This window comes from Metschnikowia bicuspidata (genome assembly GCF_001664035.1).
Source record: "Metschnikowia bicuspidata var. bicuspidata NRRL YB-4993 chromosome Unknown METBIscaffold_1, whole genome shotgun sequence".
Lineage (NCBI taxonomy): Eukaryota > Fungi > Ascomycota > Pichiomycetes > Serinales > Metschnikowiaceae > Metschnikowia > Metschnikowia bicuspidata.
In genome coordinates, this window is record NW_017387731.1 from 3,618,523 (window position 1) to 3,632,668 (window position 14,146).

The following is a 14,146-nucleotide window of genomic DNA, read 5'->3' on the forward strand; positions in this document are numbered from 1 at the left end:
GAATCGTGCACTGTGAATGAGTGCACCCAAGAAGACCCATCGCGGACTGTACGAAAACTCTCTCCGAGAACTGTTGCATTGTCAGACTAAGATTTATCTCAAGACAAAATGGATTCTGTGATTAGTGTGACAAGACCCACTAAAGCTGTTTTGAATGACATTCATGACATTTCGGATATAGAAATGGAGGGTGATGATGAGGACATACCCTCATCGCACCGTCAAAATACAGAGCAAAATAACGCTATCGTAACGCCAGGAGAGCTTGTGACCGATGACCCAACTTGGATGAAAGGACATGGCACGTACTTTTTGGACAACCAGACTTTTTCCTCAGTGGCTGGAAATGTGTCAAGAGTGAACAGGCTTCTTAGCGTCATTCCTCTCAGAGGAAGGTACGAAGCGGAAACTGGTGATCATGTTGTGGGACGAATCACTGAAGTGGGCCAGAAACGCTGGAAAGTTGATATCGGCTGTAAACAAGATGCTGTATTGATGCTTGGATCTGTGAACTTACCTGGAGGTGTATTAAGAAGAAAATCAGAAAGTGACGAGCTTCAAATGAGAAATTTCCTAAAGGAGGGTGACCTTCTAAATGCTGAAGTACAGAGCGTCTTTAGTAATGGCATGGCATCCTTACACACAAGGTCTTTGAAGTACGGCAAATTGAGAAACGGGATTTTTTTGAAAGTCCCTTCCAGCTTGATCATCAAACAAAAGAATCACACCTACAACTTACCAGGAAACGTCAGTATTATTCTTGGGGTGAATGGATATATTTGGTTGAGTAAAACGAGTAGTGTATCTGGTACCAGTACTTCGAATACCTCCACCAACAAAGCGCAGAGCACTTTATCGGCAAAAGGCACCTACAACCCTGGTCAAGGAAGTATGTCCATTACCCGATTAGAGGAGGAGAGCTCATGGGAAATCTACAGCGATAAAAATGATGCAGACATAAGTGAGAGTACTCGTCATACCATAACTCGATACTACAACGTCATCAGAGCCCTATGTGCATGTGAATTAGGTATAAACGAACAGAGGATTCGTATGGGATACGATGCGAGTATGATGTACTCCGATGCAAGTGAGCTCATTGGGAAGGAGGCACAGGAATCTATTTGTAACGATTTGATTACTTCTGAAAAATTGCGCGGAGCAAACTAGCCTCAATAGCAAAAACATCCATGCAATTGATCTTTTTGGGTTGAGGACACTGTATGTTGCTTAGAACCAAAACTCTATGTTGAATAAAACTATCTATAGAAATCTCTTTTTTTGAGTAAGAAACGAATGTATGTTAGCTGAGCCACACCAAAAACGCATATGGTGGTTATTATTAACAAAGTGGTGCGGGTGAATGATTCAAAGATTGATTCATTGACATTTCTTAATTCACTTTCGAGCGTCTGCAAATTCCGAAGAGTTCCCTCTGATGATTTCAATTCTTCACTTACCTCATTCAACAGTGTTTGTAGATTTCTAACTGCATTATTAAAATCATTTTCTGTGAAATCGTAGTTCGAATAATCTCCAACAGGGTCATCATTTGTGTCAGTATTGGAGGGTCGGATGAAATATTTAGCGTAATTGTTATAGTTTGTTTGCTTCAAAGTGGTAATGTTTCGGATGCTGACATCTAAATGAACATCTCTTGGACTTTTCCGAAAGCTCCATGACTTATCGAAGTACACGTTATCGAAACAAATGTGCACCTGGGACATGCCCGACACATACAATTCATCTGCTATATTTTTAGTCTGTCTGCGGTATTTCAGTCCTAGTAGATTCTTCGCTTCTGTCTGCGGAATCTGAATGGGATTGTTGAGATTCGTGAAAATGACAGACTGCTCACCAGATATGTCTTGCATTGAGCGTAGGGTGTTGTCTTCTGAATCAAAAACACGAAGGTTCAATTGCTGAGACGGAACTTTGTGCCCGCTTTCCACACTCACCATGATGATGTCATCCTTTGATGTCGTGTAGCTAATGCAATTCAATAAGTTGGTCAATGAGGAATAGTGTTTCTGTTCGCTATAGACAACAGGCGGTATTGTCAAACCTATGGCGAACACATGTGACAAACATAGAGAGAGCACAGCAAGAAACGAGAACAAATATAACCTCATAGTAAATAATTGAAGGAACACTCTTAAACTAGTCGTGCAGTGGTGACTTGATTTGAACTTGAGCTATGTTGTGTTCAGCTGGAAATCACTAGTGCTTCGCAAGGTGAGGGAAGCCAGCCTCAGTTGAAATTAGATGGTAGGAGACAATACTAGAATGACAGTGGGATAAGATTTTTCACTGAAACCACTTTAACATCTGATGATTTTTTTAGTTGAGAAAAGTTTACTATGCGCCGCCTTCTCTGGGGGTTTTTCTTTGGTTCCATACATACTGCATCAATAGAAAAGAATCGCGAGGGCGCCCTCGCGAAGTGCCCACGAAGAGATAGGCTAATATATCCTCTGAAGAAGTAAGTTGTATTTGGAAAGCTTCTGAGAGGGTCACATATATCGAGGGAGTGAAAGCTGTTTTTTATGTTGTAAAGAATCGACTCATTGGAAAGATTTCAGCCTGTTGGAGGACATCAGAGTTATGGATTAATTTGAAGTGGACTATACCGCGTACACCGATACTTTTCTTAAATATCTTGAATATGAACTACTTCATTTCCAGCAAGCAGTATTACCTTGAAGATAATCATTCTCAATCAACTAAGTGGATTGATCTGGTGACAAGGGGGGGGGGGGGGGGCTATGATCCTTTCTTGTACTTGTCCAAGATATATGCATGCAAGTGGCAGTATTGTTGCATCGAATTGTAGGCGCGTATGTTTTTTTTCTGCTATGTGGTGCGCACGGATTATGTTTCATGACTTCGAAAAATTCGCGCGCGCCCGCCCAATTTTTGATTTTGTTTTGCTTGACAACGTCTTAAAGAAATATGAGAACCTTGATTTTTTTTGGTGGCGAAGTTCTCATATAGTAATATTGTGTTTCACAGAACACTCCATCTTTTGGTACCGCGAACAATTGTGTATTTCTTGCACATTGCTAGTGCGGGCTTCAGCTACAAGTTTCTTGTTAAAAATGTATGCGCTATCTTTTGCGTGCTGCGTACGGCATGATCTCGCGCCCTCCAAGCTGTTGCTGGATTGCGGTATCACGTGGGGTACGAAAAACCTACCCTCGGCAATTTCTAACGACTGAGAAATGGATCAAGAGAATCAGTTCAAATTTTCTTCACACAACAGTATTTGTGAATCGAGATAAGAATGTCATCTCAACTAAATGCTTCCCTATTCCGTCTTAAACTCTTAGACTCGTTGAGAGTAGGGGATGATGCAAAGGTAAACTCTTTAATTCATCAGCTCAAGACAGTGGATTCTACGGTGGACACCAGTGACTTAATCAAGCTTAGAGAAACAATTCTTCATTATGCGGTTCAAGTTGCGCCATTACATTCAATCCAGTCTTTACTTGAAAACAAGGACTATACGCTTGATATAAATGCACAAGATGCTGACGGGAACACCCCTCTACATTTGGCGGTATTATCTTCCAGATTTAATGTTGTCAAATACTTGATGAGTTTGCCGCAAATTAATGATACAATCTTGAACGATGAACGAAACCAACCGGTCGAGCTCGCCAAAGACGCAAACATTGCACAGTTGATGCAATATGAAAGGGCTAAATTTGTTGAGCGTTCAGCAACAATCTTACGTCGTTTATTTAGTCTGAGAGACTTTGAGAACTTGGAGAATCTTCTTGTTAACAATCCTCGGGCATCGGAATTGCTAGACATTAATGGTGCTGATCCAGAGACAGGAAACACGGTATTGCACGAATTCATTCGTAAGGAAGACCTCCAAATGTGTGAGTGGATTCTCACCCATGGGGGAGATCCATTTAAAAGAGACAAACGTGGCAAACTTCCGATTGATTTGGTTTCTAGCAGAGCTGATCCGATAAGAAAGCTTTTGAAGAACGCAAGCAAAGACCAGAACATGATGGATCCAACTAACAATTCTGGAACTGTCTCATTTCCGAAAGATACACCAACTTACAAAGGCTATTTGAGAAAATGGACAAACTTTGCCTCAGGGTACAAATTGCGCTACTTTGTTTTAGATCAATATGGAATATTGTCATATTACACGAATCAAAGTGACACCAATAATGCTTGCAGAGGCTCTTTGAATCTCGGCTTTGCGACTTTGCATTTGGATTCATCCGAAAAATTAAAATTCGAGATCATTGGAAAGAATGGAATAAAATGGCATCTTAAAGCCAATCATCCAGTGGAGACGAATCGCTGGGTTTGGACCCTTCAAAATTCTATAACTTTATCTAAGGATTTGATAAGAAGGAAAGCTAAATTCAGATCAAACAGACTCTCAATGGACAGCAATACGCAGTCTTCAGAAGAACAGACAGGACCTATTGATGAGGAAAAGAAGAAGAAGTTACTTCTGGTTCCTGGGAGACGGCGTCTGCACAAGAAATCACCAAGCCAAGTTTCTATTTCATCGTTCACAGGCTCGGAAGCTGATGAAAATACGTCTTCGGCTTCTTTAGAGGCCACCTCTGTTATCACCAAACCTCAAATTCCCCATGGAAGTCTCCCCCAGATTAATGAGAAAAGACCTTCATTAAATGAGACTCGTTTGAGTTTAGATACCGGTGAAGAAGACTTCGATTATGACCTAGATGAAAGTCTTTGCTCTGATGCAGAATCCGTTAACTTGGACAGTTTTGAGAGTAGGGCATCTAATGAGCAAGTAGCTGCCACGAAGGGAACTATACTTGTTGAAGTCGTAAGTCTCCAGCAGTTGTTTAAAGCCTTGGGTTCCAAGTCAGACAAAAAATTATTAGACGACGAGACTTATAGCGTTGGTATGCGGACTCTTAACAACATTTGTGCTTTAATGGAACTGTATCATGGATCAGTTCAAGCACGCGAAACAAGGCTCTTGAAAAAAATTGAAAGACAACAAGAAGTTAACAAATTGTGGGAAAATTCTATCAGGCAGTTGGAGAGTGAAATACAAAAACATCAACAAACTTTGGCTGAATACGAAGGCAAAAAATACAAGTTGAGAAAACTTCTTGAATCAAAGAGTATATCCAACCCTCAAGTTAATAAAGAGTCGGCTCCTGGTGTTATGAACAATAAGGATTCAAATTCCGACGCGACTGGAATGCCAGCTGAGATCAAGGAGGAGTCAAAGTTGTTGAATGAGTTCTTGTATGATTCTGATGAGGAATTTTTTGATGCAGATGATTTTGATGATGCCGCACAGGGAACACTTGTGGAGTCAATGAATGACGTCAATGACTCGCAAAATTCAAATTCAAAAAGCGACGAAGTCAAGCGAGAGCTGATTACGCAAGAAAATCCTTCAATTTTGACAAAATCACAAGATGCCAAGAGTAAACAAATTGATAACCAAGGCTCTTTTTTGGGATATGAATTGCCCCCAAGAAAAAAGCTCTCAATGGACAAAGATAACCGGCCAAAGGTTGGTTTATGGGGAATTGTCAAGTCAATGGTTGGACAAGACATGACAAAAATGTCGTTGCCGGTTTCTTTTAACGAGTGTACTTCCTTGCTCCAGAGACTAGCTGAAGATATCGAATATAATGATCTTCTTACTACAGCTGCTTCTATCGAAGACTCAACCTTGAGAATGGTGTACGTTGCTGCATTTGCAGCATCAGAGTACTCATCCACCATCAACAGAATTGCTAAACCCTTCAATCCTTTGTTGGGTGAGACCTTTGAATACTGTAGGAAGGATCAGGGCTTCCGTATGATTTCAGAACAAGTGAGTCATCATCCTCCTATTAGTGCATGCCACGCAGAGTCTTCTAAGTGGGACTATTACGGAGAAAATGCCGTGAAGTCTCAATTTCGTGGCAGGTCGTTCGATTTCCAGCATTTGGGAAAAATGTTCTGTGCTATAAGGCCTGATATGGGTGTTGTCACCAAATCTGGTGAGAAAGTCGAGGAAGAGCTATACAGCTGGAAGAAAGTGAACACGTCAGTTGTCGGGATAATCATTGGAAATCCGACTGTTGATAATTTCGGCACCATGGAGGTACAGAATCATACAACTGGAGATGTTATTCAAGTTAATATGAAGCAAAGAGGATGGAAAGCTTCTTCTGCTTACCAATTATCTGGTGTGGTCAATGACAAGGATGGCAAAGCTCGATGGACAATCGGCGGCCACTGGAATTCAAAGATTTTTGCCCGGAAGGTAACTTCTGACCTCAGTTTGAACAAAAAAGACCTGTTGGTTGACAATACAGAAGATTGCCTGGATCCTGAGAGTGGAAGTAAATTTCTTGTCTGGCAAGTGGCACCAAGACCTGATGTTCCTTTCAACCTTACTTCATTTGCCATTACACTCAATGACATAAACGATAATTTAAAGCCATGGCTACCACCTACAGATACAAGGTTGAGGCCTGATCAAAGAGCAATGGAGGATGGCAGATATGACGATGCTTCTTCCGAAAAAAACAGAGTCGAAGAAAAGCAGAGAGCTGCCCGCAAGCAGAGAGAGTTGAGTCGGAAAGGATTTAAACCTCAATGGTTTGTGAAGCTGATTCACCCAGTTACAGGCGATCATTATTGGCATTTCAACAACGAGTACTGGTTAAAGCGTAAAGAGAAACAATTGGCTGGCTGTGGTGATATTTTTTAAGTACATATAATCACTTATTTTCTTTGAACTGGTCTCATTTAATGGAAATCGGACCATTTTGACGTTAGAATGTTTTCTAATTGTACCGTCTCGCGTTGAATCCAGCAATACCGCGAGATTTTCAAGCAACGAGGATAGGCGCAGGCTACTCATCGCTCAATACGTTCGAGTCAAAACTCATTCTCCTAATTATACAATGGGTAAAAATTCCAGAGTCACCAACAGCTTTTCGGAAAATGAGTCCCATACTCCACCCATCTTGGAAATTGGCTTTAGTGATCCGCTATTTTCAGTAGCAGCGCACCCCACACGCCCAATTACAATATCGGGATTGGGAACTGGTCATGTTTTTTGCCACACATATAATCCCGAGGTTCTCGAAAATTCTCTTGCCGCCAAAAGAAGTAGCTTTTTAAAAAAAGAGAAGATTGATAAGGTGCAACTTTCACTGCTCAAGAAAAAGTGGTGGAGAACAGAGGCTGATCATGCAAACATTGTTAGTGATGAGTCGATAGGTGTCAGTTGGAAGACCAAAAGACACAAAGGGTCCTGTCGGTCAGTCATGTTTGACATTCTTGAAGGTTCAGCAGGTGAGAACGTTTTTACTGTAGGCTCAGACAGTGTATTAAAAAAAGCAAAGACTGAGACGGGTAAGGTACAATCAAAGATTGACATCTCTTCGCATTTCGAAAACAACGATGCAATTACTACGTTGGCTATGTCGACTTCTAACCCATTTTTAACTTCAGGCACAGAAAATGGCAATGTTTTAGTTTTCGATAGCAACAATTTAACTTCTGGAAAACTCAAGTTCAAGTTGGAAAATGTTCAAGAGGATGCGGTGAACAAAATTCTCCCGATGCCTGCGGTTTCTGCATATCATTTTCTTGCATTGGGATCTACAAGATTGGCTCATATTGACATAAGGAAAGGAGTTATCACTCAGTCAGATGATCAGGCAGATGAATTATTGTCAATGTGCTATCCCACCGAGTTTGTTAACGCCCACAAAAACGACACAGTAATTGTGACTCATGGGGAAGGAGTCATAACTCTTTGGAGAAACTCGACGAATGGTCTCTCTGATCAAATTTCAAGGGTTAAAATCAACAGGAATGCATCAATCGACGCCATAATATCCACAATGAATTCGGGTGATGATAATTTGATTGATTCTGTTTGGTGCGGGGATAGTGATGGATACTTGCACAGAGTAGACTATAAAAGAGGGAAAGTTATGGAGACAAGGCTTCACTCTTCACTAATGAGCAAATCTGGCGCTGTTGATGAGGTGAGTGGTCTCGATATTGATTACGATTATCGTCTTGTGAGTTCCGGCATGGAAGGTCTAAAAATTTGGTCAGGGCAAATGTTTGATAACCTTGATAATCCTGATACAGATAGCGAAAGCTATGACAGCGCAAGCTCTGAAGAGATGGACATGTCAGATTTTGACTCTGATGCATTTAGCCCTTGTTCCGATGACAATTTTGGTGAAGATGAGGCAGTATCAAAACCCAAAGCGAGTGCTTTAGGTACTTTTGATGCGCCTGAGGATCGAAAGGAAGAAGCCAGTGAGCCTGATTACCATGCTAGCCTGCGTGAAACTTTACTGATTTGTAAACGAAAGCGTGTTGATGTGATGCATACTTTGAAAAAGCCAAAGAAAGAAAGAATTGATATCAACGCTATTGCGAAAAAGAAGGAAGCCAATGAAGATAAGTCTGCTTCAAATAAGAAAGCGACTAAGTCTATGAAGAAAAGGTTAATTGCAAATGGTATTGGTAAATTCAATGATTTGTAATAGCCCTTGTCGTTATATGTCAAAACTAACAGTTTACTGAGCCCCGAATTCTATTCTAATACATGCAAAGTAAATCATCATCTAGCAATCTCTTTATCATTCGATAAAAGAGGAAGAGCAAATTCATGGGCAAATTTTACTCGCACATCCGATTTTAAAACTGCCCCGCAATTTTATCAACAGGGGGTCCACCTTATCACGTGATTATATACTTCTCCAAGCCTCAAAAGACATGACTGGGTTCATGAGAGAGAATACGGTTACAAAAATAATTCAATGGACCCTTTTCAATCATCAAGCATCGATAATGTTCTACTTATAAGAAGAGGGTGTCATATCAGAGGTTCAATCATCATATCGAGATATCACTTGGTATTTTCTTGCAAGCAAGACCAGCCTACACAAAGGCCTCGTGAAATCTGGATATGTTATCCGATGATTGAGAGGATCTCAAAAGCGAGAGGAAGTATCTCGAATCAATCTAAATTGGCATACACCGAAAACCCAGAATCAACATTATCTCTGGGAGTGGATGACTTTGACAAGTATTCCGCGTCTCACATACGATTGTTTTGCAGAGACTTCACTTACTATCTGTTTGAATTTTGTAATGATTCCCTTTGTTCCACAGTCTACCAGAAAATCAGTTACCTCGTTAATAGACCTAAACTAAGTGGATCCATCAAAGAGTTTTATGCGTTCGAATACCTGCCAAATGCGTTGGAATTAGAGGCAATTAACAGTGATTGGATATCGTATGATCCTGAGAGAGAGTACACGCGACAGAAGTTACTAGCGCAAGACAGCGTGAGCTCATTTTGGAGGTTGAGCAAAATCAATGACAAATATCGATTCTGTCCATCCTATCCCGAAATGTTTGTTGTCCCCTCTTCGATTTCGGATAGTGTTATACAGCACGCTGGAAAATTTCGTTCCAAGCAAAGAGTGCCAGCAGTTGTTTATAAACACAACAAAAGCGAGAATGGAAATGTAATCGCGAGATGTCTGCAACCTCTTGTGGGTCTCAACTTACAAAACAGATCTCTCCAGGATGAAAAATTGATTGAAGAGATATTCAGGTCACAAGCTTTAGAGAGGGAACTCTCAATTTGTAATAGCTCTGACAGTAAGGATCAACCGCAAAAAAACTTGATTGTGGATTTGAGACCCATAACAAATGCCATGGCGCAGCACGCTTTGGGAGCTGGCACTGAGATTGTGGATAACTACCGGGGTAGACTTTTTGTGGAGAAGACTACCACAAAACCTCTCACTAGCGATTTTAACGGTGCTCAGAATGTGGAAAAAATATTCTGCAATATTGACAATATTCACGTAATGCGTGATTCTTTAGACAAACTCACTCAAATTCTTAGTGACCTTGACAAAAAGCCTATTTCTGGTATTGATGATAGAAGTCCCGCGAGCCCTTCATTACAGCAGTCTTTAACAAAAACACAATGGCTTCATCATCTATTCCTTATTCTTCAGGCAGTTGACCGAATTATAAAGTCTGTGCATTTGAATAACACGAATGTTTTGATACACTGTTCCGATGGTTGGGACCGAACCTCTCAAGCTTCAGCATTGGCTCAACTTTGCCTCGATCCATATTTCAGAACGTATGAAGGATTCATGGTGCTTATTGAAAAGGAATGGCTCAGTTTTGGATTTAAATTCGCCACAAGAAGTGATCAAGGAGGATGCATCGGCTCTCGCTTGCCTAAATCCACCAAAGATTTCAAAGGACCTAAACCACCGGCATCATCTTCACAAAATGGAGACAAGAGCGAAAATACACCCACCCTAGAGGGCTTGAGCGCCATAAATGACACTGATGGCTATGTATCGTTGGATACACCCGCGACGAAGTTCATTTCATCTATATTCCAACGAGCAGCAAGTCACATAAAAAGTTCTGCATCTGGAACAAATACGGGAATGGGAACAGAGAACAGAGTCAAGAAGTGCCTGTCGATATATGGCGGCAGCAATGAGCGGTCTCCAGTTTTTCATCAGTTTCTTGACTGTGTGTATCAGATCTTTCGACAACAACCTTCGATGTTCGAATTCAACAGCAGGTTTTTGAAAAGACTTTTGTACCATTCTTACTCTTGTCAATATGGCACATTTTTGTGTGATTCAGAGAAAGATAAAAAAAATAATGAAGATTTGGACGCTCAAACCACTTCAGTATGGGCATATTTCTTGTCTCGTCGTAAAGAATTCACAAATCATCTTTACATCAAGTCGAAGAATACAGACGTTATTTTCTTCAATTTTTCTGAAGTTAAGTGGTGGTGTGAACTATATGGTCGATCAGAAGAAGAAATGAACGGCTTGTCAAATTCGCTCGAGAAAAAGTTTGCTGAGCTAAAAATGAAGAAAAATGGAGGCGAGAACTCTCCCGAATACACCTCAGAAGAAACAAATACGAGGTCCGCTTCTCTCGGTCATCCATAATAGGGTTAGATCAAAATATTTTTGAAATATTTCAATGAAAAGTTAAAAGAAATTGCCGAACATTATATGTTTGTGCATCAATTCATCAACACAAAAGGTTTCCTGTTGACAACAGAACATATGCAAAAAAAAAAAAACATATGAACAAAATAAAGGAGGAGTCTCAAGACCATATATTTGGTTCAGAAAGATCCACTTTGGGTAATAGATATGTATATGGTTTTATGGTTTTCATGATGCGTTTTGTTTCGAATTTCAACATGTAAGATTTGCACCCACACTGATATACGTAAAAACTCACATGTCGCTTTACACACTGATAAGATACAAGTTTTAAATGAAGGCAAATTTTGATAGAAAATCAGCCACCTACCTCCAAGGTACCCAGTATCAACTTAACACTGATGGTCCCCGCAAGTGCATATTCATCTATGTGCACGTCTATTTCGGGCTCCGTCAGATATCGTGTCGAACCTTCATAAAATGTTCCTATATCAAAGGCTTTTTTTTCGTGTATATAAGACAGATATAATTTCATGTTTTCTTAAGAAGGTAATAGATATTAATGACACGTATATATCTCACGTAGTCTCTTAGATGTCCGGCTGAAATTTCGTCTTAGTGAGAATTCCCGTGATTATTTTGGCGAGCTCAAAGTTAAGCACTCAGGGTTTGATACTTTTTCAGCGTATATGAGCATCAACTATCGTCGATACTTGACGAAATATCATCCCTTTTGTATGTGCAAAATGCATGTTTTGTTATCTCCGAGGATCTTCGAGACAAGCCGCGCCGCAATTGTTAAACGTGTATAATGCATGCACTACTCTTGGTGGCAACTTTTCAGGTACAACTCGCTCTTTTAGGACGCTATCTCAGAATGAGAAGCCCTTTCAAAAAAGTTATATATTGCCGCATCAGGCTGTATTCGAACACTACAAAAGGTATACAAGGTTTTGAGGGCAGAACTCCCACCACGTTATTCACATGCGATCAAGAAGAGAGAGAGGCCTTGACCACAACGGATCCATTCTTGGTCTACAAAAGCTATATAAGTCTGGGAAAGTTGATAAAAGATGAATACCAGCTACGTGTCATGAAGGAGTTTCAAAAACTTTACAACAGGTTGATTGATTATAAACCTCATAGCGCAATGCCCGTGAAACAAGCGCTTTTGTTGAGAAAGTTAGAGATTGCGCAAGCAAAAGAGAAGTTAGAAATCGAATCCTTGACGCATGCGCCAATTCACAAATTCAAAAAATGGTTTCAAAAGGATGCGGATGTTCAAAAGATGGAAATTGTAAAACACATGACAGACGAGGAGGAACTCCATGGTATGTATTCCCCTCAAGGACTCTTAGTACATGGTGAAGTCGGCTGTGGGAAATCAATGTTGATGGACATTTTTGCTTCCAGCTTGCCACACGATTCAAAAATGAGATGGCATTACAACAGTTTCATCTTGTGGGTATTTGGCGAAATCCACAAAATCCAGAAAGAACGAATGCTTACTGAGTCAGTGAGTCTGAAAAGAAAGTTTACAATGGAAAATGAGTTTATTCTATTTGAAATTGCTCAAAAGATGATTGATAAAAGCACCATCTTCATGCTAGATGAGTTCATGCTACCCGACATTGCGGCAGCACAAATAATACGGATATTATTTGTACATTATTTCAAACTAGGTGGGGTTTTAATTGCAACGTCAAACAAACTACCCGAAGAACTTTATTCCTCGGAATTTAATAAGTCGAAATTCAATTCATTTGTTGGACTTCTTCATAATCGCTGTGTTTCGGTTGATATGCGCTCCAGCATGGATTACAGAAAACATTTTGCTCAAATGTCTCCCGGTGAAAAGAATTTAATAGTGAAAAAAAATAATCCGATACACCAAGTACAATGGAATGACCTTCTCCGACGCAAGGCTGTGGGCTCAAGTGTCTCTGTTGATAATCTAAATTCTGACGTGAAAGAACTTAATTGGGAAGCAGCCGAAATTTGTGTTTACAACAGAAAATCCGTTATTCCAAAGACACTTAATGGTTCTTTATGCTGGGTTGATTTTAATTACATTTGTGGAGGTTCTTTTAGCTCTTCGGACTACATAACCCTTGCATCAAAGTTCAAAATATTTATTGTTGACGATGTTCCGGTCATGAACACAAAAAAAAAGAACGAGGCAAGAAGATTCATCACATTAGTAGATGCATTATATGAAGCAAGGTGTCAGTTGTTTTTAAGATGCTCGGTGTCGCCAGAAGAGATTTTTTTCCCCTCTGAGTCAATGGATCAAACTGATAATGAAACTGTGCAACAAGAAGAAATGTATGCGAAAACGTCAATGCAAACCCTCAATCCGTATAGACCTAATGTGTCATCGTATGACCAGGCTTACGCGAAAGTTTACGAGCATGAGGGTAAAGATACAAATGAAAATTTCGGAAACTTGAAGGCCTTCACTGGCGAAGATGAGAAATTTGCCTATAAGAGAGCAGTCTCACGTATCCATGAAATGGTGGCTTCTGATCATTGGCGAAGCTCTGACAGGTGGTTGCCCATCGATCAATCAATGAGGCCTTGGGAGAGATCTAATGGGCTACACCCCGTTACTAAACGGGGGAACTTTGATCCTGATGTTGAATTTTTGGTTCTGCCAAGAGACCTCAAAGATATAAAGGAGACTTTGAAGGTATCCATGCCACGTGATGTGAGCGCCAAGTTGAGCATCCCTTTCAGGCAATTCAATGAGAAAATCTCCCCTGAATTTTTTAATATGCTGCATTTTTGGGGTTTAGGAGAGTGGACAATTGACCAGCAAAAAAAAATCAAGGACAAAATAGCCCATTCTTGGGTTAGCGGTGGAATTCGCAGAAAATGATGTCGATAGGTCCTTGATGGCTCTCCCTTATCCCCGCTAAGTTTCGTGTAAGAGTTCACCCCGCGTTTCGATACCTAAAACATGTTACGCGGGGATTTGAAGAAGTATGCCTATTGCTCATCCCTAACTCTTTTTTCAAATTGGTAGTAATGCTTTTGATATAGTGTAGATGGTAAACATTGTTTTACATTTTACCAACACTTTTTGGAAACTTAGTTTCCTCAATAGCACAAAGGCTAACCTCGGCAGCATCCGCACATCAAAATATGCGTAT

The 14,146-nt window shown here is 40.4% G+C and overlaps 5 protein-coding genes across 5 annotated transcripts; 4 read left to right on the forward strand and 1 right to left on the reverse strand.

Moving 5' to 3' along the window:
- The first annotated feature begins 104 nt into the window (after positions 1-104).
- Positions 105-1,433, forward strand: METBIDRAFT_30279 (exosome non-catalytic core subunit). The gene has a single exon (XM_018855598.1). It carries the CDS (start codon positions 109-111, stop codon positions 1,168-1,170), a length of 1,062 nt encoding a protein of 353 aa, XP_018714393.1. The 5' UTR covers positions 105-108; the 3' UTR covers positions 1,171-1,433.
- On the reverse strand, positions 1,260-2,132 carry METBIDRAFT_76834 (uncharacterized protein; the record flags this gene model as incomplete). Its single annotated transcript, XM_018858594.1, has 1 exon — positions 1,260-2,132. The coding sequence occupies one exon, from the start codon at positions 2,130-2,132 to the stop codon at positions 1,260-1,262; it is 873 nt and encodes a 290-aa protein (XP_018714394.1).
- A 4,401-nt stretch (positions 2,133-6,533) lies between these two features.
- On the forward strand, positions 6,534-8,693 carry JIP5 (Jip5p). The gene has a single exon (XM_018855599.1). The coding sequence runs from the start codon at positions 6,921-6,923 to the stop codon at positions 8,526-8,528; it is 1,608 nt and encodes a 535-aa protein (XP_018714395.1). The 5' UTR covers positions 6,534-6,920; the 3' UTR covers positions 8,529-8,693.
- A 71-nt stretch (positions 8,694-8,764) lies between these two features.
- On the forward strand, positions 8,765-11,351 carry METBIDRAFT_30282 (phosphatidylinositol-3-phosphatase). Its single transcript, XM_018855600.1, has one exon. It carries the CDS (start codon positions 8,964-8,966, stop codon positions 10,989-10,991), a length of 2,028 nt encoding a protein of 675 aa, XP_018714396.1. The 5' UTR covers positions 8,765-8,963; the 3' UTR covers positions 10,992-11,351.
- Positions 11,352-11,871: 520 nt separating this feature from the next.
- On the forward strand, positions 11,872-13,872 carry AFG1 (Afg1p; the record flags this gene model as incomplete). The annotated part of the gene is made up of 1 exon (XM_018858595.1): positions 11,872-13,872. One exon carries the CDS (start codon positions 11,872-11,874, stop codon positions 13,870-13,872), a length of 2,001 nt encoding a protein of 666 aa, XP_018714397.1.
- Positions 13,873-14,146: the final 274 nt, after the last annotated feature.